The sequence below is a fragment of the Microtus oregoni genome, unplaced genomic scaffold (assembly GCF_018167655.1).
Source record: "Microtus oregoni isolate MIOR12 unplaced genomic scaffold, Mior012 000012F_ref0000307, whole genome shotgun sequence".
Lineage (NCBI taxonomy): Eukaryota > Metazoa > Chordata > Mammalia > Rodentia > Cricetidae > Microtus > Microtus oregoni.
The window spans coordinates 41,381,591-41,404,075 of NW_024543071.1; the positions used below are offsets into that span (position 1 = coordinate 41,381,591).

The 22,485-nt window shown below is 41.7% G+C and overlaps 1 protein-coding gene across 2 annotated transcripts in view; it reads left to right on the forward strand.

Moving 5' to 3' along the window:
* Pcsk5 (proprotein convertase subtilisin/kexin type 5) overlaps positions 1-22,485 on the forward strand; it is a 429,292-nt gene that overhangs the window by 95,695 nt on the left and 311,112 nt on the right. For both annotated transcript variants that reach the window (XM_041661614.1, XM_041661613.1), the window contains exon 3: positions 1,113-1,226. In XM_041661614.1, coding sequence (XP_041517548.1) covers positions 1,113-1,226 — 114 coding nt within the window. The remainder of the gene's footprint in view (positions 1-1,112; positions 1,227-22,485) is intronic.

Below are 22,485 nucleotides of genomic sequence, written 5' to 3' on the forward strand. Positions count from 1 at the left end.
CGCTAAGTTCAGCTAGTCCGGATTTATCCCATGCTTTTTCAGACCTAGGCCAGCTGGCCTTGGTGAGATCCCAATAGAACATCCCCATTGTCTTAGTGTGTGGGTGCACCCCTCGTGGTCCTGAGTTCCTTGCTCGTGCTCCGTCTCCTTCTAAATAAGGTGAATCCAAAGACAAACACATAGGCATCCTCAGGAATATTAACCTTCATCAGGCGATGAAAGGAGACAGAGACAGAGACCCACACGGGAGCACCGGACAGAAATCTCAAGGTCCAAATCAGGAAACTGTATTCTTTTAAACACTGCCTGGCCCATTAGTTCCAGCCTCTTATTGGCTAGCTCTTACATATTGATCTAACCCATTTTTAATAATATGTGTAGCCCACAAGGTGGCTTACCAGGGAAGATCTTAACCTGTATCTGTCTGGAGTGGGAGAATCATGGTGACTCCTGAATCTGCTTCTTTCTTTCAGCATTCTATTCAGTCTACTCCACCTACCTAATTTTCTGTCCTCTTAAAGGGCCAAGGCAGTCTCTTTATTTAACCAATGAAATCAACACAAAACAGCAGACTCCCACATCATGATGGCAAAACATTTCAGAGTATGTTGCATAGGAGGAAGGGGCAGATGGGTCAAATCCAGCTGGTTTTGTTTATGACAGTTTATTTGTACACCACTGAACCACTTCCGGTATGCTTCAGCTATAATACTACAAGAGCAGAATGAATCCACAAAGTCTGAAATATTTAGTATTGAACTTCTGTAGGAAAAGCTTTCCGGCTCTTACTATGAATGGAAATATACCCTAAAAATGATCACTGTCACCTTATTATCAGTGAACAAATTATCAGTGGCATATTTTCATAAAATCTTAACAACTTGCTTGGCATTGAGATGAATTATTGGTCTATAAAAAACTACAATGTCTGCCTCTATTGAAACAGGAGAGAGCTGGCTTTCTAGAAAATCACATGGACACAGAGATTTTAATTGTCACAATAAAGTCTGACTTACACAACACTGACAGAAAATGGGAAATGCATTAGACTTTCGTTTATGTTATGGAGCTGTGACAGAGATGAAGCACTCACCAGATGTCTCTCTTGAAAGGTGGAGTGGATCCAGCAGCAAGTGGTGAAAAAACGGACCAAGAGGGATTACGACCTCAGCCGTGCCCAGTCCACCTACTTCAATGATCCCAAGTGGCCAAGCATGTGGTACATGGTAAGTTCACCGAGGAAGTCCAGCTATGGTTATGTTGTCCACGTTTGTGATGTGTGAAGAAAATCTGTTGGTTCTGGGAGGCCCAGACGCAGTGACCAGGGACCTGGTCCCCCATGAAGGCTCACTGTTGGAGAGAGAGCTCACTGTCGTACTTTCTAAGACAATCTGGTGCTGAGATAGAAAACTGCTCAGGTGTAGACACACTGAGACCTATTTGCAATCATGTTCACTTCTGGTAGACGGTTGCAGTGCTCTGATAGGGTATAGCTCACTAAGCTTGCACGCTAAAACTTGCACATCATTGAAATTACTTAGCTGGCAGGCGTCCCCTGACATGCCACCTTTGTGTATCAGGAAGTGTTTGGACAGTTCAGGGAAGCCAGTGTAAGGATGTCAGTAAGGGAAACTCATTGAACCCACAGAGCATGGTGCTGGTCTGCTTTAGCCTAGGTCCTTTGGAAATGCACCTCTCTAGTCTTGAGAGTTTTGCTTCGTGATGACTGAAACATGGCTCAGAAGACGTTACTCACCCTGCATCATGAATTCATATGTCACCAGTTTGCTCTGTGAGCGGCAGAAAGCCCTGTTTTGTTTCTCTTTCTTGAAAATTTTTATTGCCAAGTGTTGCCAGGGTGTTTTCCATGGCACTTTTTTTATAATCCCTGTCTCGAATTCTCTACATGTCTCCAGCCGATGAAAAGACACACATCCACAGAGCTGCGCATCCCTTCCTCATATTTTCCTGCAACTCAGCCTCTCATTCTGGCTGGCTGGAGAGCTCCTTGCTCTTGCTGCTTGGTGGGTCAGGATTGTCCCACTGAGGGTGCACCTAGGACTGATTTCTCTAGTTCTTCCCATGTTCTCTTCTGGCATCACGTTCTTGCCCTCACATGTTTTGGGGGTCCCTTCACCCCAGTCGCTCTCATCAGTTCCTTCTTTGTTGCTGTGATAAGACACCCCGACCAAAAGGGACTCGTGGAATAAAGTTCATTTTGGTTTACGTTCCAGAGGGAAAACCTATGGTGGCCGAGGGGCAGGGCAGGAAGCAACAGGTGGGGTGGCAGGAGTAGAAAGCTAAGAGACCATATCTCAACCTCAAACAGGAAGCAGAAGTGAACTGGAAGTGGCATGGAACTAAATTATCAAAGGCCACTCCCAATGACATACTCCTTCCAACAAGGCTGTACCTCCTAAAGGTTCCATAATTTCCCCCAAACAGCATTGCCACCTGGGACCTAGTGTTCAAATACATGAGCCTACTGGGACCACGTTCACCGCCGTCGCTGCCACACTGGTGGCGCCCTTCACCATTGCATTCTGGTCATCGGTGTAGTTTTCATATCTGCTCTGCTGTGAGGAGAGTGAGCTAAGGAAGGGTTCTACACTTGGGTCTTGGTTTAGATCCCTGGAGACGCATGCTTATTTGGAGGCGGAGGCTTGTGGCTGATGTGTCTACCATCTCTTCGTTTTCCTAGACATGTGTAGAGATGGGAAGTTGTAGAAATGGCTAGATTCCCGGTAGAATTTTACATGAGAGCTCTGCTATTTAAGGAGAAAAGAAGGGAGCCCTGGTGTGAACTTCAAAGGTATTGGAAAGCAAGACATCATTCAGTAGGGTCATCTGAGGGGACTATAACACAGGACAGCTTGCTGGCTCTAAGACAGAGAAGGGATGAACCACGGAGGGGGGCACTAGAGTTAGTGTTAGCACGCGCTATGGGGCTTTGTGCGCACAGACAAAATTACAAAATTGCCATTTCTAAATGAAATTTAGAAGTGGTATGGAAAGCAAAAGTGCCTCTCAATGGGCATTTATAAAAGCAGGTGCGGGAGACTGTCCTCGCCTTGTTCCACATTTGTTCTCCCAGGAAAGAGTCACTGCTGCCTGCATCTCGTGCTGGACAAGGGTAGGATATGACGCGTCCCTATTCCTCTCACTGTACTAGTGAAACAGAAAGGACACCAGGAGAAATGGGGGTTACTGCTCTAGCACCACGAACCTCCTGAGTATTTTGTTGTTGTTGATACCTTTGATTTTTTACATTTATTTATTCAGTGTGTGTGTGTGTGTGTGTGTGTGTGTGTGTGTGTGTACACGCATGTGAAAGTCAGAAGACACAAAGTCAGTTTGTTTTCTTCCATCTAAGGAGCCAACATGGGTTTGGTTATCAGGCTTGGTAACAAGTTTATTACCTGCAATCTTGCTGGCCTATGGCCTCCATTTTGACCATGGTCTGCCTGCTGACTGAGGCTGCCATGCCTGCCTCCCAAAGAGCCCCCATTTTCCCACTGAATTTTCTCAGCCTGGCACAAGGAAGGTTGAGAGAAAAACTCAATGTGCTAAGTACTTTAAATACTCAGTTTGCTGAAAGCAGTGTTCTGAGTGCTCTCTGGGTAGTTTTCTGAGTTTGTGTAAATGAATGTATGCATTAGCATGAGCTATGTTGTAAGAATGAGGAATCTGAGGTGCATGCCTAAGCTCACTCAGCCTGGTAGAGCTGAGATGCCACAAGGGCAGGACGATGCCCAGCCTTCCAATGAGCACAGAATTCGACTACACCTTTGTGCTACTGACAGATACCCAGAGAGATGCTGATCTTGCCCGTTAAGAACTTCAAATACGTTCACAGAGTCGTGACTAAAGAAACAAGACAGAGTCATGAATGCTAGTCATAGTAAACAGAGTATCAGAATACTTCAGAGATTCCTATTAAGTTATTATTTTTCTCTTAAGGGAAAGGACAGGAAACAGACTGCAGACCTGTGAATATCTTTCAGGCATACAGTAAACAAATGAGAGCCAGGACTCTTAAATCTGCAAAACTGTATTCCAAGCCTCATGACTTCCCTTAGTATGTCCATGCTTAAATTCCAGACTCTTCTCTACTGTGGTGTGAGAGTGTTTTGCTCATTCATGTGCCTCTTCTATTGCTGCACGACAGGATACCCCAGAGCTGAGTTCTCACAGCTCCTATTATCTTATTGGGTCTGAGGCTCAGAAATCTGAATGGTATTGGCTATCCACTGTTCTACAATAACCAGGTTTTCAGTTAGAAGACTCGAAGATTCCACAAGAGTGGAAGGTTCTGCTCTCTACGTATTTATTCATTTGCTGGTAGCAATTGGCTCCTCTCCAGAGGGACCTCACCAAAAAGCTGATAGGGTGTCATTTGACATTGTCTGTCTTCCCACAAACATGTGATCAAGTGGTCATCTGGGAAACATGATTTTGCATCTAACCTTAGAACCCAAAGAGAGTTATCTCTTTAATTTCTTGTTAGTTTTAAGAGTCAGCTATGATCCCCCCCCCCGCCACACTGAAGTGCACTACCACACAGGTGTGCACACCAGAGGAGGCACAACTCATTCTGTGTCTCCAGAGATCACCAGCAAAGTTCAGCAAATGCTTGCACAAGAAGCGTTGCACAAGTGCCCAATACCCAGATTACATCATAGTTACTGTTCTTTGGCTTCTCAATTGAAAAGTGAACTTTGCGTAGATAATTGATTCAAACATAAGTGTCATTCCGTTTTGCTAATGCTGTTCCCCTGCCACCAACTTTTTATTTAATCACTTAATAAATCATTAAGAAAGTGAGAGCCTGTGACCATGAGCATTCTTCCACCTAGCAAACCTCTCAGGTCCACCCGTAGGACTCAGAAGATCAGTGCAGGAAGAACAATTCGTGTCCTGGTGCATCCGCTTCTGCCTTTCTTTTGTCCGACATGTGGCATAGGCTGGCTGTTTAGAAACACAGGATCTGTGCCTCCTAAGATCAGTAAGACAGAAAGGAGTGAGATAAGAACATATCACAGCTTGCTGGGGAAGCGGCTGCTCTGCCGAAGCTTCCGCCGGGTCACATTCATGTGTGCGGCGCCCCACCATCACCAGGCAGTGATGCTTTGTGTTTTGGTATGCAGTGGTCCTCAGGCAGTAGGATGGTTCTGATGTGCATTTATGGCAAATGCTGAGTATAGTAGTTGCATAAATGAATGAGCAAACCTGCTATCACTCTGTAGCAGGGAGAATAATTGCCCGCATTTAATGAGTTCACCGTGTTATGCCAAGTTTCTTGCTAACTCTCTTATGTCGCGGATTATCGCCAGTGTTCCAGTGAGTTAGGCATTATTGTCATTGCCACTGATTTATGAATGAGGACATTAAAGCCTAACAAAAGTTGCCGAAGGTCACCTACTAAGCGGAGGTAGAGCCCGGTGTTTAAACCCATCTCTGCACCTGCAGACCTAGGGGGCCAGCTTCTCTCTGCAGCTGTGGCTCATAAGCCGGCAGGCAGCACAGTCACATGTAGGGTTGAAAGCTGATGACTGCCCATCCTCTCCTACTTTCTCCCACAGCACAGTCTGGGACTTTGCATTCCTTAAAGGTCCCTACCGATGTGATGCTATTGTGCAGGACTCCCTTTGAAAAATCTCCCTTCTCAGCCTTATCTTGAACACAAGGTTCTAAGAGTATAACTTGTTTCATCTCCCAGTCATCAGATGGAAGAAGAAAACTTAAACTCCTGGGTCATTTTAAAGCACACCTAGTCAGTTTTCATTTGCCTTGGTCTCTTCTCTTCTGACAGTATTTTCTATCTGAGAAGCTGGAAAGGTTAATATGAAAAGATATTTTCATTTAACCTGAAATTGAACTGCCTGAAAATACCCCTGGCTTAGCTATCCTCTTACGATGCGCCAAAAGTAACACTTACTGGGTAGAAAGGCTACAAAGGTTTGGCCCTGTGTAGTAGAATTGGTTTTAACTTACCCAACTGATGCAGCGGCCCATTTTATCACTGCTAAGGAAAGTGTAATTTGACTCTGAAGACTGTAAGATTACGGAGAACTCTTTATTAAGGTTCCGAGAATGCTATTTACATAGATCAGGCAGTTCAATATTGGATGAAGTTTCCTACATACACAAGCTTGAAAAATCTAGCTGAAGTTCCCGATACTAATTAACATCCCTTCAGGGTCATCATTCATGATGGATTTAATGCATTGTGGGAGTTACCCTTTAGTGGGATATTTTTCTTTGTGGGAGGATTTTGAAATTACCACCAAAGATATATTCTTACTGGAATGCAGCAGTTGGGCTGTTGGTGAATAGGAGGAATCCAGCTTAGAAATGAGGCTTGGATGGAAGCATACATTTAAATATTCATTACTCGAGGAAATTGACAAAGAATTACATGATAATGCTTGTCTAATAATTAGGCGCTAATAATGATTTTTGGAGAAGCCCATAGTAAATAACTTTTAAAACACATTTTTTTTCTACCCAAGACAGGCAAGCTCTATTGTAAGAAGTAAAGAATAAAGGAAGGGAGGGATCCATGGATCCTAGGTTATAGTTAGGTAGAAGGAAGCTCTGCATTCTACGGCAGAAAACCCTGACTGTAGCAAGGATGTTACAGGTTTGATCAATGGATCCTAGGTTATAATTAGGTAGAAGAGAGCTCTGCATTTCGAGGCAGAAAATACCAATGATACTTTGGATGCTCCAGAAGACTAGAAAGGAGGATGTGGAGTGTTTCTGCCTCAGGAATACAGTTGAAAACCATGTGGTTCTCCTTGCATTTTACAGTTTTGATGTGTTAATTAAAAGTAAAACTGAGAGAGAGAGATACCTGATGGTTTTGCTGTTTGGCTCTGACACTGGCAGTTGGGACCAGCGTTCTAGAGTCTGAATTGAAAACTTCTGTGATGGACGTGTAGCCTATTTGGTATATATACGCATGGTTCCAAGGCTGATAGATAATAACAAATGGGCTCGTGTTTTTGATGCACTGCTTCAGATTTCATGAAAGCTCCCTGGGTGGTTTTTCGGAATCATATTTGCCGATCAGCAGAGTGAAAATTAGCTGAGTTCAGTTGTGTGGGGTGCATATCTGCCAAAAACGATGAACTAGCTAGCATAGTAATTGCGAAAAATGATTTTAAGCCACATGGTCCTTTCTTAGCCAAATGGATGGTGTTCAGTTCTCCATGAGTTTGAGGCATTGCTGTTTCTGTAGTTGGCACATACTTCCCTACTGGTTTATACTGTCATTTGACTCTAATAAAATCTGGTGGAGTTTGTGGCATTATTATCCCAGCAGCTTGGAAATCATCCTTTTAAGATGCCTCATATTGCCGTTTTAATTGAAAATGCAACATGGTGGGCATCTGAAAGCATGTGGCACATTCTGGGGCAAGCAAGAGTAATCCGAGAAGGGCACCCTCCTGCTCAGCATGGACTGGCGTGCTGGTGGAGCCACCGACTTGAGACCTGTTTTCCAGTACTGATATGTGCTACTAACTGATTCTAGACCCTCTCAAAGCATTTTACCCTCTTAACATTAGGACATGTGGAAAAAAAATATAACTTCTATTGATCATTTCTTAAGTTTGTACCTGAGAATTTCTTCCAGTTCTCCATGTCAAGATGTACTGGACATTGGGTCAGGGAAGAATACCCACCGTTGATAGGCTCAGATCTGCAGCCAAGACCTAACCCATGAACTTCAACTACTGTATTCCATATTATCATAATATTAATAAAACTTCATAGGCGGTCCCCAAGACCACCCAGTTCAGTGAGTCTCTGGGAGGGCTCATATGACTCATTGCGTAGTCACACCCACAGCTATGGTTAATGTCAAGGAAAGCATACCAGGCAACATCAGCAGATGGAGGAGTCCCATGGGACAAAGTGCAGAAGAAGCCAGGCTCTAAGGGAAGTGCCAGGAAAGCAGTTTTTCCCTCCCAGCACTGAATGCGGTAACATCTGGGATGTGGTATCTCAGAGCCTCACCTTTTTGGTGGAGGCGGGTGAGTCACTGAGGCCCCTGTGCTTCGTGTGTTCAAAGTCCTAGAACTCAGAAAGAAAGTAGGTGTTCTGACACACCCAGTACCCAAAGGCTTCAAGTCCTGTGAGCCATTCTTATCAGGCTATAATGAGAACGCGCCCAGTATTCAAGGTCCCAGATGCCAGCCAATGGCCAACTTTGTGGATCACCATTTAAGAATTCCAGTCTTGTGACTGCTGTGTTAAACACTGTTATTCCCTAAACCCATTGCATGACGTTACCCTCTGGATTCCTCGTGTACCTATCTATTCCTTGTAAGTTTGATAGAAGCCTCTGTGCCGTCCTTAATTCTGCTCTTAAGACACGTCAGCTAGTCAAAGCCATTCTGCATTTCCAGTCGGTATCAGTTCTCCTTCCCCACCCTTTCTGCTTTAATCTAAACCTCTGCTGGCTCCCAATTCGAATCTTGCAACATCTGTAAATCTGCCTCCTAAGCTCCATTTTCTCTCTTCTGTGTCGTAGTCAGATTGATCATTGAAACTATGAACCAGCCAACTGAAGTAAACATCTCCTCATTTAATCACTTTCCTTTATTTCACATTTTTGTGTGGCAATTAAAACCAAGTTCAGGCTCTTCTCTGTAGGGCCTATTCTGGTTTATCCACTGTCTGCCTCCCCACTGCCTTCTGCATACACACTTCATTTGACCTGAGTTCCATCTCCCCACACATCCTCTTGCTGGATGCTGCCCCACACCTATTCCCCTGGTTAACTCCAGCCTTGTTGACTTGCCATGATCTTTATTAGCCTTTTTACAGTAGCCCGATCCCTTATTGTTTAGTCTAGATCACCATGCATGTCTCTTTTGGTCTACTTTACCACAATTAAAACATTACAGATCTGTGTGATCATGTAATAAATGCCATCCCTGTTAGAGGAACTCCATGGAGTGAGGAACTGTGGAGAGAAATAATTATGGAATCCTCATTACCTTGGGCAACCTCTAGTAGGTATTCCAAAAGAAAGGGGGGGGGGTAAGTTGGCTGAACAAAGCATGAACAATTAATTTATTTAATTATTAATTATCAGGCTACTAAAATATTTTAGCATACTGCATCTTCAATTTCTATTAACTTCTCTAAACCTATAGTAAAAAAGAAATGAATATTTTTACAATTTGTGTTTTTGAATAAGTTATGTTCTTGCAATTTTATTTGAAAGTGTTTTTGTTTTCTTTTGATTTTGTTTGCTTGTTTTTATCCGATTATTGGAAGCTGTGTTTCTGAAATGTATATTATTTGGTCCTTGTGCCTAGAGCATTTACAACTATCCTTCCCTGTCTGTAGTCATTGAAGATGGTAGTTTAGATCTGTAATCTAAATGGCAGTACACTTTGTTAACATCACATGTTGACACTAACTGTTCCAACACGCACCATCCCTACCTGCTCTTGGCATTCTTTCTTCATGTCCTTTTAGCAGCGGGGGACTTCTCTAGGTGAAGTCAAGTGGCTTCAGAATGGGTCTCTGCCAATTTGTTGCATACCCGTTATTTCTTTTTGTCAAAGGTATTAATAATAATGATCTGTGGCTTATGAAAACGTACCCCTGCTATGGCAGTTTGGAAATTCTCATCACAATCTTGAAGAGGTTAAATCTTCAAGACTATCAAACATTGGACAAAGAATATATGCAAATATATGCAAGACTGGGCTAGAATGATAGCACCTCCTTAAAGAACACTTTTGCCTATGGAGTCAATGAAAGAATACAAAGTAAAGGCATTTATTTGGTATCATTGCATGAAGAAGCAAGCCCGCGTCTCAGGTCGTGTCCGCACGTGCTCCTCTGACTCAGAAATCCCATTTGACACTGTACTCATTGAGTCCCACTCATTTGTCTGCTCATCCATTCATTCTTCTTTCTTTTTTTTTCTTTCTTGTTAATGTTTGGGAAATATTTTTTCCTAAGCACTTGAGATTTCCTCAGTCCAAGGAGGAAACAGTAAACAAGATGGCTACATTGCCCTAAGGGGACGTTTGTGGAAATGGGTTTGGATAAATATAGTCATTTTGCCTAATATGTGAAAGCTAGTCTCTTGAGGGTATACAACCAAGCCCTAACTGACGGTTGTCCATTTCCTTGAGGTGATAATGTCAGTGTGGATTTCATTGTCCCGCATGTGAGTGTGCTTGCGGGAAATTTATCAAGAATCATAAGTAGACATATAGACAGCCAGTGAAAGTGCTTTCTGAGGGGCCAAGGACGAAGACACCCACCTAAAGAAGAAAAGCACTCTGGTAACATCCATTTCTCTGCTAGTGTAAATCACCACGGTCTTCTGTGAATATTTGAGAAACATAATTTATTTTGTACTAGCAATATGTCTTATCAGCTTTACCTTCAAGAGTGAAAACTATGTGGCTGGCCCATCCCTGAGACAACTCTACCATCGTGACCAAAAGGTCTGTTAAAAGGGGAAAAGGTCATTTTAAATCAAGTTTTTCCAGACTTTTCTTTAATTAATAACTAATTTTTGTTGGAGAGCAGATAAGATTGACCCTTGAGCTCACTTAATCTGTGTTGTCTCTTGAATGTGTGGATTAAAGTCCTTTTTATCAAACAGCTTCTCTGATTTCCTCATTTCTCAATTTGGTGTCACCTGGGCTTGGGATCAGTTGCAGTGATCAAGGCAGTCAGGGGCTTCTTGTAACCTGTCTCTGCTAGGAGCTCGTGATGTTAGCTCAATACATGTCATTGAGACACAGCGGAGGGAGAATCAGTCACCCAGATTTCAACATATCCATGTTCATAGAACCAATTTTGACTACTTCTAAATTAAAGTAGTTTCAAATGTTCCATGTTCCATTTTCTGTGAAAATTCAAATTCTAAAAACCTATGAGACAGAAACATCTGGAATGCTTTTCTCTTGATATTGCTGACAGGGAAGTTGGCCAGGACATTAATGGAGGGAACGAAATACAGTGATGAGAAAACTCAAAGTGAGGGGGACCCTTTGCTCGAAGAAAGAGAAAGCAATAATTACCTCCATGTCAGTCTGACTTATCAGTTTGTCCAACGTAAGAAATACTTGGTGGGCAGCCCCTGCCTGGATGGGATTTTCCGTTAAGGATGGATAGTCGATATGGAAGAGGTACAAGCTGAGGGAATGTCTGTACAGCACAGAAAGTCAGGCTAGGATGAGACAAGTAGAAGGAAGCCGCTAGCTCTGGAATCAGGGCTTGATTATTTAATTGCACGGATCAGAATCATAATTGGGTGTTGAGCGTAGGGGTGCCACGTTTCATGGCAGATGAGGCTGGCAGGATGGAAAATGGACTCACTTGTTTTTCTTTCCTTGATTCAAAAAAGGAGTTTTAGGAAATATCTATTTTTTTCTTTAATGCTAATGCAATGGTCAATTAGTCTAGATGGTGACTATTCTAATATTTGGTGCCACGTTAATAGAAATTTTTCAAATATTACTCAAGATAGTTGGCTTTTGTTTTATTCATAGTCTCTTGGTTTCCTAGTGATTTGAATTTGATCCTTACAAAAAATTATAGATGTTCTCACCCAAGAATATAAAACTAGCTTATGTGAAGCTCAGGAAAGAGTATGATATCCAAATAATAGAAATGTGCTCTTAATGATCTCCTTGCATAGCTCTGGAAACGTAGTTTAATTGATGTCTTGAAAACTTGATGTTTGAATCTGTTCCTAGTGACTGAGAAGTCATTCTTATCTGCCAGTGAGCTGAAAGAGCATCAGCTTGACTCTCAGCAGTAGGAAATTTAGCATAAAATTCTTTTTAGCTTGTTCTCATTCATTGGAATGATGCTTTGTTTTCTTCTGTACACCTCGGGATTGACACTGGGGCATTGCACATGCACTGAACTGCATAGACATTCTTCTTTTCCTTTTTCAGTTTGTGACAGGGCTCACAGAATCGTCCAGCATGGTCTTGCTCAGGCAGTGTCCCAGGCAGACCTTGATTTTGTGAGCTCCTCACATTAGCTTTCCTTAGAGCTAGAATCTTAGACCTTGGCTGTCGGGCCCAGTGTTTCTGTAGCCGCTTCCCCCTTTTCTTCTAAGCCTGTGCTCTACATCTCCCACAAGAACACTGCAACTGGCATTTGCTTTTTACAGTTAGTGCTTTTTAAAAAAAAAAACAAAAACAAAAAACAGGTCAGGCTTTTAAGAGGATACTGAAGAAGTTAAAATATATCAAATTAGTGTGATCCTGAAACCTATTTCAGGCTCTGAGTGTGTGCTCAGTTTCCACCTTGTACAGTTTCACTAACTAAAAATGTACTGTATTCCTAAGGCCCTTTCTGTACTAAGGTATTCCATTCAAAAGCACATCCTTGAGCTTTATCAGAAAGTTAGGCCACTTGGTTTGAATTCCGGGGTAGAGAGACATCTGATTCCTATTTCACATGCTTATACTAGAAACATGATAGAATGTTTTTTTAGAAAATTAAATGCAAAAAAAAAAAAGAAAAATATAATGAGTACCAGTGGTCCTGTTACCAACTTTGATAATATCAACTCAAGGTCATTCTTTCATTTATTGCCCCCTTAACTTGGATCATCTTAAAGCCAATATCATTCTTCATTTTATCACTAAATATCCTTGGATGTATTTCTATAAGAAACATTGCTTTTCAAAATAAAACCACAGTACCATTTTCACATAAAAGTTTACAGTTATCTCTTTTTACATTCAAATGCATAGATTCCAGATTTCTCCTACTGCCTACTTTTTCCTTCTGATTTGACCCAGGCTCACAATAGCTCAGGCATTATGATTACCTTTCAATCTCCTGTATTCTTCTCTGTTTTCTCTCCTTTGAAAGCTTGAGTAATTTAGGTTATTTAAAGTTTTGCGAGATGAATTTTGATTATTTGCACTTTGGGGGATTGTTTCTTGCGTTTAATTTACATCAACATCCTAGTAAGTCATAGGGGCAAAAGGCCCCCAAATTCAAGTTAATTTTTCCTGTTGAGAAGGTAGGAGAAGACTGTAGCCTAACGACAGTGTACACTTCTATGTGGAAGTGCATGTCTGTCTGTCACACGGGAGTTGCCAGTGCCTGGATGCCCTGCTCATGCATCAAGGTTTACTAAGTGGGCTCTTTTCTTTCTGCAATTTCTTCAGTTACAGGAGGAACTGACCATCAATTACTTGGCACAGCCTCTAGGAAAGGCTGCATGTTTTAGTTATATCCGTTAGGCACTTACTTCTTTAGCCTTCCCCAAAGGCTACTGATGACCCCTCTCATTTTTTCTTTAACTAATTCATGAGATTAGGGATATTTCAATTATTTCACTAAAGTTGTAAATTGCCTATCTCTGCCTAGTAAGAACCCATTCAGTTGGCTTCCAGGTCCTATTGCTATGAATCCTGTACTTTAACTCTCTTTTGTCCTGATTTTAATTTATATTTTGTTTGTTTTAATTTTGATATGATATAAGCTGTTTTCTGCTTCTGTTTTGTAGTTTCTGCCAGCCTGGAATAAAAAATTTTCTTCAAGGACTCTTGTTTCTTTTTGGTTTTAATCAGTTTGTAGAGACTACACTAATGTACGGCGATGGTTACTGTTGGGTTAGTCTTTAGGTCTTTTCAGTAAACATAAAATATACGCCATGCAGATATTTTCTATTTGAAATCAATTATAGATTGTTTTAAATTTTATTTTCATCAATTTTATATCTACAACTTCTTTTTTCATTCTGAAAATTCAGTTCTCAGGCTTATCTTGCCTGTATGTACAACACTAGCTCAGTATAACAATGCCATCATAAATACCATGATTACTGAAATTTATTTTTACTTTTTTGAAAATACATTCTTTTCTCATACAATGTATCCTGATTATAATTCCCTCTCCCTCTGTTCCTCCCAGTACCTTCTTCCCTCCTCTTCTCTCCCCTCCCCTCCCTTTCTGTCTCTCATTAGAAAAGAACAAACTTCTAAGAGACAACAATCAAACATGACAAAGTAAAATACTATAAGAAGAAACAGCGACGATCATATTGATGTTGGACACTGTTACCCAACAGGAGGAAAGACAGTCCTCTCAGAAAACGTTTTTGTTTCTTTTTGGGGGACAAGGAATGGAACCCAGGACCTCACACAGGCTAGGCAAGCACTCCACCACTGACTCAGTCTCCCCTGAAAACATTTTAACGTGGCTTTTGTGAAACCAAGGTATCTCCTCAGTGTCGTTATTCTGTGTTGTTTAAAAACCCCATGTCACCTTCTCCATGAGTCTCAAGTGCACCACCATGTTTTAATGATTTCTGTGCTGTCGTTGGAGGCCAGAAAGCATGACAAAGACTTACATTGCTCCACTGTGCTCTGGCAGTCGATTGAGGGCAGAAAAACCATCTGTTCCAGTAACCTGATACCCTGGAAGTATACATTCTGTTTTGAAGGAATGAAATTAATTCTATGAGGTCTGTGCACAATAGACTATAATCATGTTCTCCAATGTGTACTTTAGAAGAGTGCGGTAAACTTGCCATTCATTTTTAAATTGAAGGACGAAGTAAAACAGGACCAGAAACATTGCCATTTGGAGAGTTTAGTCTAAGAAAACGAGAGATTAAAGAGATCTGTAATAATCAGGCCCGTTCGTTCTAGAGAGTGAGAGAGAATTGCGGCGAACAAATCATTTGAACTGGGTGTGCACTCTAATGAGCATTGAGCTCGTTCTGTACTCCCAGGACTAAAACCAAGAGGTACTGCAGACCGTTCAATAAAGGCATTAATTTAATGGGTAGCAGGATGGAAAATGAAGGAAAGAAACAAATTGTAAAATCCACAGGGGAAAAAAACAGTAAATTGCTAATGATTTTATTCATTCAACAATTAATTGAACTCCTAGGTTTGGAGTGTGAGTCAGTCTGCTGGAGGCAAATAGGAAAACGTTAAGTTTTGTCCCAGGGTAGACCACATAGACACTGGGACCAGCTAACTTTGAAAACATTTTGATGAACCCATCTTTCACTTAATTGATGTACCCAAATTTCAATGTAGGAATAGATATATGTTGCATATTGAAGTTAAGACTGATATAGGAGTTTTTTTTTATAGCCAATGAGCCATTTAAACACACACACACACACACACACACACACACACACACACACATGCACACGTGTGTGTGAAACATGCCTCTTGTAGAACATTGCTTGCAAGGTTTGTATTGTTTTTAGACAGGGTTTCCTGTCATTCTGGTTGATAGTAAACTCACTGTGGCATTAGACTCATGATTCTCCTCCCTCCATCACCTCCCAAGTGCTATTCCCCATCACACTTACCTTACTTATAAGAACTTTTAATAGATACTTCAAGGTCAATCCGTTTGGGATGCACTGATTTGAAGAGTCTGCAGGTTTCTTTATACAGGTCTTCTCTAACTTAATATCCTTATATCCTTCATGAATTTAAGAGAAGGATTTGGAAAGCCAGCATTTGTTTCTGTAACCTGATTGCCCAGAAGTCATGTTTTACAGGGTGTTACTTTAATTGAGATTGAATTGCAGATCATCAGAGATCTTAATCACTTGATTTGGGGAAAGGGAAAAAGGGAGGGGGAATTTATCGGCTTGTGTACTCCCAACAAACATGCTTACTTGATCCACAGGATAATAATGCAAGTTCCTAAGGCCCAGGTCTTTTGGCTATTGATTCATTTTTTTTTTAGATTACTGAATCTATTTTTATTTTTTTATTTTTTTAACTTTTTTTTATTGAGAAAAGGAGAAAAAAAAACAAGTTTCCACCTCCTCCCTGCCTCCCATTTCCCTCCCCCTCCTCCCACCCTTCTCCCCCTCCTCCCACCCTTCTCCACCTCCCCCCACCCTTCTCCCCCTCCCCCCACTCCTCTCCCCCTCCCTCTCCAGTCCAAAGAGCAGTCAGGGTTCCCTGCCCTGTGGTAAGTCCTAGGTCCTCCCCCCTCCGTCCATATCTAGGAAGGTGAACATCCAAACTGGCTAGGCTCCCACAAAGCCAGCACATTAAGAAGGATCAAAACCCCGTGCCATTGTCCTTGGCTTCTCATCAGCCCTCATTGTTTGCCATGTTCAGAGAGTCCAGTTTTATCCCATGCTTTTTCAGTCACAGTCCCACTGGCCTTGGTGAGCTCCCAATAGATCAGCTCCACTGTCTCAGTGGGTGGGTGCACCCCTCGTGGTCCCGACTTCTTTGCTCATGTTCTCCCTCCTTCTGTTCCTCATTGGGACCTTGGGAGCTCAGTCCAGTGCTCCAGTGTGGGTCTCTGTCTCTATCTCCATCCATCACCAGATGAAGGTTCTATGATGATATGCAAGATATTCGTCAGTATTGCTATAGGCTAGGGTCATTTCAGGTTCCCTATCCTCAGCTGCCCAAGGAACTAACTGGGGACCTTGGCTTGGGCACCTGGGAGCCACTCTAGGTTCAAGTCTCTTGCCAACCCTAAGGTGGCTCCCTTAACTAAGAATTGTGCTTCCGTGCTCCCCTATCCAACCTTCCTTTATCCCAATCCTCCTGTTTCCCCAAGTTCCCCCCATCCTCCCCTTCTCCCTTTTCTCTCCCCATCTCCCCTTATCCCCTGATTCATTTTTTAATAAGCTGCTGCTCATGGTTGCAAGATAGCTTCTGTCAGCAGTTCCGAGTTCAAATCCAATGAGAAAAAGCATCTCTTTTCTACCTTCTCCCTAATTTCTGTATCTTGTGCTTGTTTTCTCTAGTCTTGATGACCTTGTTAGACAGCTCTGGAACAAGGTGATTTAGAAGAGTCATATGGGAGAGGCTATGAAAGTACACAGAAAGTACACTGGACTGTGACATCCTGTCCCAACAGAAGTCTGGGGTCCTGGTAGGCATCTCCATGGAAGGCCCCAAACAGAGACCACATAGCTTTCCAGAACGTATGGTTGGTGAAGTACTTACCCAAGCCAAGTCTGCCGTTGGTTGGCAAAAGACTGACTTGGTTTCTGTTTGACTTGGAATAGTCTAAACATGACTGCCTCTCCCTATGCTGTCTCCCTCTCCATCATTCTGGCATGAATTCTATGCTGTGTACACCGTTATTCCAATCCTTTAGGAAAAGGTTTTTTTTTTTGGGGGGGGGAGTTAAAAACAGAGTCAGCAAAAAAGATTTTTAAATGGATATGGGCCGGGTTCCCTTATTCCAACATTTTGATGAATTTGAAATCTATAGACATGACATAAGATTGGTATAATGAACACAAATATTGAATTCACCTGTATTTACCAAAGCTATTATTTTTTCTTTGTATATGCCTGTATATGTGTGCAGACAGACAGACACACAAACACACACACATTCTCTCTCTTCCTCCCTCTTCCCTTTCTCTGTCTCTCTGTCTCTGTTTCTCTCCTTTTCCCATATAGATTCTTAAAGTATGTAGTAGACATTTCAAAATATTCTTTTTGAATCTAAAACGTCCTCACTTGTAAGAATTAATGTTTTTGTCAAATTTTCTGTCCATATTCAAATTTTCCCACAATGCCATTTTCAATGAACTGATTCCTTTTGATTCAGACCCTGAGGTTCACTTTGCCATTGTTGGTGCCCTCTCCCTGTCTGTCCAGCCTCTCAGAGTTAGAACTGAGGGGTAATATTATACAGCCTCTCATGTTTGTGTGTTTTTCTTCGTCTGGTTTGTTCTTTTGCAACAGTCTCATGATGTCACTCTGGCTAGCCCAAAACTCAGATCAATCCTGCTTCTACCGCCTACTGTTGATGGTTTTGTTGGAATCAGTTTTAGGTAGAGTGCATCTCACTTTGAAGTTTGTTAATGATTGGTTTTAAGACAAGATGATGAGTTTAAATATTTGGGTCACAAAAACTCACCAAGGATGGATTATATTCTCTCAGTTCTTCATGCCAGGTGGCATGAAGTCAGAAGTCTCAACTTGGTGATGTTAAATTTAATCACCGATTGGGAGATTTCTTCATTGTAAGAACCTAGTTTGGTTTATAATTAATAAAGGATCTGAGAAGTGTTATTTTGAGATGTGCAAATAGGTTCTTCCTTGCCAACCTTTACCAAGGTGTCACAAATAATGAGGATTCCTGTCTCCATGAATCATTCTGTCAACTTTCAAGATGATTTTCTAATTCTGTGGTCCCATCTTTACTTTCCTTCCTTTCTAAATACCATGTGAATTCATGGGTTCTTTTTAAATGTACTGAGTCATTTCTGACATTACTCTTTTTTTGGTTCACAAGTTGTCATGGTTTACGAAGGAAGACACTGTTCAAGTGGGCTCCTCCATACTCTGGAGAAATCCAATCATAACTTTTAACACTTTATATTTTTCTCTGCTCCACACTTGAAAATAACTATTTCTCCAATAGGTGGTTTCTCTGGTTGAGGAATAATAGCACTTAAAAATCCAGACATCGCTGGTGAGGGTGTAATTTACTGCCAGCTCATTTTTAGTGTGTAGAGCTAAGAATGCAGTCATCATCAGTTATCAGAGAACAAAGTCCCTAGAACATCAAAGTCTCCTGTAGGAAATGTCTTAGATTTCTGTTGCTATGATAAGCACCATTACCAAGAACAACTTAGGGAGGAAAGAGTTTATTTGACTTATCCATCCTGATCACTGTCTATCACTGAGAGAAGCCAACACAGGATCTTGAATAGGAACATGGAGACCAGAACTGAAGCAGAGACCAGGAAGGAGCACTGATTACTGGCTTATTTCCCATGGTCTGCTCAGTACCTGAGCTGGTACCTCCTACATTGGGTTGGGGTCTCCCACATCATTCATCATTCAGAAGAAAATGCCCCCCAGGCTTCCCTACAGGCCAATCTGATGCTGGTGTTTTCTCAGTTGAAGTTCCTTCTCCTCAAGTAACTCTAGCTTGGGTCAAGCTGACACAGTGCAGATAGCATTTGCACATGGCCTTCACCCACAACCCATGTTCCCATCTATGGATGACTTTATAATTCCCACACAGTATAAATGATTTGTGAAGAGTTGTTCTGCTTTACTGTTTAGAGGAGAATGGCAAAAATGAGTACTGCAGCTGTGGTTCTCATCCCGTGTTTCAGGTCTATAGTTAGTGTCCATTAGTGCTGAGGCCTTGGGGTGACTTTAAGTATCTAGAATTGTGAGCAGCAACCCCAGTTCTAGGCAAGTACCATACATTCTTCCTCTTTCTGCTGTTTTATGGTTTTGGCCCTTCCTCTCACCACGCAAACCATAGCCGTCAAGAAAACAAGTAAATTTCTTAGATATACGTTGACTATGGAATTCAGATCACAGTGTTACTACCAGTGACATCTCTACCTTAGTAAAATTCAAATTTCCTTTTTGTCTCTAGAATACATTCCATGAGGCAGTAAATTCAGACTGTCTGTTTCAAATGTTTAGTTTTTTTCCCTCCCTGTTCATTTAACTAATTTAGTTAATTACTTTCTATTCTGATGAATTTTTCCGTATTTCACTCTATATTTATTAATTTCCTTAGAAAGTTTATAAAACATTGTGCAAAGGAAAATGAATACTATGTGTCTGATAGTTTTGGTTTTTAACTTTATTTTATTTATTTTTTGTGTATTATACATCTCTATCCCATTCATTTCCCTGTCTCTTTGTATCTGCACTTTGCCCTTGCAACACCTCTCAAAATAAGATAAAATAAAATTTCAGGGGCAAAATGATGAAAAGGAAAAAAAAGTAAAAGTAAAAACCAATCTCATCATGGAGGCTGTAGTGTGACCCAGTGAGTCATGCAGTAAACCGGCTTGTCCATACATCTTTACTTGCAAGTGTCCACTGCAGAGAGTCTTTGGTTTGGTGTGAGGCCTCTGGTTTCTGCTATACTATCAATGCTAGATCCTTCCTGGAACTCCATTTGGTTATCCTGTTATTGCACAACAGGTGTTGTGGAGATTCTGCAGCTTTGGGTCTGCAGCACTGGTCCCTTCATAGGCACTGGCAGATCTCAGATCGGGTGGATGTTGGGGTGGGGCAGCTCATAACTCTGGTTCTGAGCCTGGGTAGTTACAGGGTTGGTCAGTCTGCCAGCTCTTCCTTGTCCTCACTACCACCTCTCTTTCATTACCCTGCCTAGTTCACCCCTTGAAGCAATGAGCAAGGGGCAGGGTCTTTTCTCCTGTTTTCAGGGTTCCCACACCTATTCCTACTGTGTTGCTCAAGCATGGTGTAGGGGCTACTCTCTTGATGCCTTCCTACCTGCATCAGACATTGATGAGCGGGAAGGGGGATTAGGGGGAGGGCATCTTTCCCCTGCCTATGCCATCACATGACAGATGAGTAATGGGGCAGCTCTACCATGCTCACAACTTCAAGGCTGGCTCACCCACACCACCACCAACAGGAATGGCTCTACTGTCCTGCTCAGGTGAGGTGCAGGGCCTGCTGGTTTATTATTGTTGTTGTTGTTGTTGTTTATGGGTGTGTACACTTGCATGTAGGATCTGCAGACCCAGAAGAGGTGTCTGATTCGCTCAGGGCTACAGGTGGTTGTGAGATGCTTGACATGAGGTTGAGAACCAACCTCTGTCCTCTGGGAAAGCAGGGTAAGATCTTAATGTCTTAACCCAACCCCACACCCCACTCTTCACCCCATCCTCCCATTCCACCCCTTACCCTACATCTTCTACCCCACTGCTGGCACCTTGTTTTTTTATTGGATTAATGGAAATCGTTTTTCATTACTTTATGGAAATCTTTCTTCTTTCTCAATGGTAGAATCACTACAACTCAAGTCACTGGACATAATGAACATTTAGATTATTTCCAACATTTTGTTTTTACAAATAACCTCAAGCTGAAACTTGTGCACATCTTTTTGTTTTTGTTAGAGATCTGTTTTTAGATAAGATGCTAACAGTGGAGTTGTTAAAGTAAAAGCCAGAAATTAGGACAAGTTTGTCAGACACTGCTCATTCCCCTGGAGTGAAGGCAGAAACATGGCTGCCGCCATCTCTGTTTGATTGTGCCTTCTTCACTTACCTTCCTGCTGTTGATTTTTGATTAATTCTGTGGACTAGTAATAGCATTGCTTTGCGAAACCTTTGTTATGGGAACTGAGATTATTTTCTTTATGTGCATAAATGAGAAAATGCTAAAAAGATGAAAGGGTGTCTCAAAAGGATGTCGGTTTCAACTTTAAAGGTGTCTGCATATCAAACTTGAGACAATGTTCATTCTGTGTGTGTGTGTGTGTGTGTGTGTGTGTGTGTGGTGTGTGCGTGTGACTGTGAATTGAACTGAATTGAACCTTGACTATGCTAGGTAAGCACTTTACCACTGCCCTATATCCCTATTCCTTTTTGTATTTTTTATTTTGAGACAATGTCAGTAAGTTGTCTAGGCTAGCCTTGAATTTGCTTTATATTCCAGGCAGACCTTGAATTGCAATATTCCTGGCTTACCCTCCAGGGTAGCTAGGATTACAGGCCTCTGCCACCAGGTCATGTCAGACCTCAAACAGTATATGAACAAAAAGAATAAAAGCTAAAAAGTAATATCCTTTGCAGCTCAATGCTTTTGAAAATGTCCATAAATTCATAATAATATTTAATAAGGGATGAGTGTAAAGAGATTACACAATTAGTTTTTTTTTCTTGTCAGTTCTAATGAGTATTTAATTTAGCATAGAAGTTTAAGCTCATTTACATTTGTATATATGACCAATAAATTTATTTTAGTCTCCGCCATATCGTTCTGTTGTGTAAGTGGTCGGTGCCTGACTTACAGTGTCTAACGGGGATGCTTGGAAGCAAATTTAGAATATTTTAGTGCTACAGTGGTGCACAAGCAGTTTGCATGCAGAATTGCTCTTTTAATTTTCGAGATCTTTCCTGAGTTTTCTAGGAACTTGAGTCACAGCGCCTAGGCAGATGCATGGTCACAGGAGAAACACCCGATACTATGCAGTGTGCTTTTGATAAGCTGGAATTCTCAGTACGCTCTCTGTGTTCAATTCATTTGACTTGGGACATTTGGAACATGTGATGGACTAGCTGGGGAATAACCTCACTGTAGTGTAACTTGTATTTAGAAGCTGTATTGACTCTCACTTAAACCCAAAAGAAAACTAGAGGTGGAATGGAACCTTGACATCTCTGCCTTCATTTTGTATTTACTTTGACATTAGGTCACCTGTTGACAACTTCTTATAAGCGCGTTAGCTGTTCACAGAGTGTCTGTAACACCTAATTCAGTGGTTCTCAACCTTCCTCGTGCTACAACCCTTTGATACAATTCCTCATGCTGCGGTGACCCCCAACCATAAAATTATATTCATTGCTACTTCCTAACTGTAATTTTGGTACTGTTATGAATCATAATGTAAACATCTGTGTTTTCAGATGGTCTTAGGCAACACCTGTGTAAGGGTCAGTCAGGCTCAAAGGGGTCGAGACCCACAGGTTGAGAACTGCTATCTTAATTAATTCCATTCCCC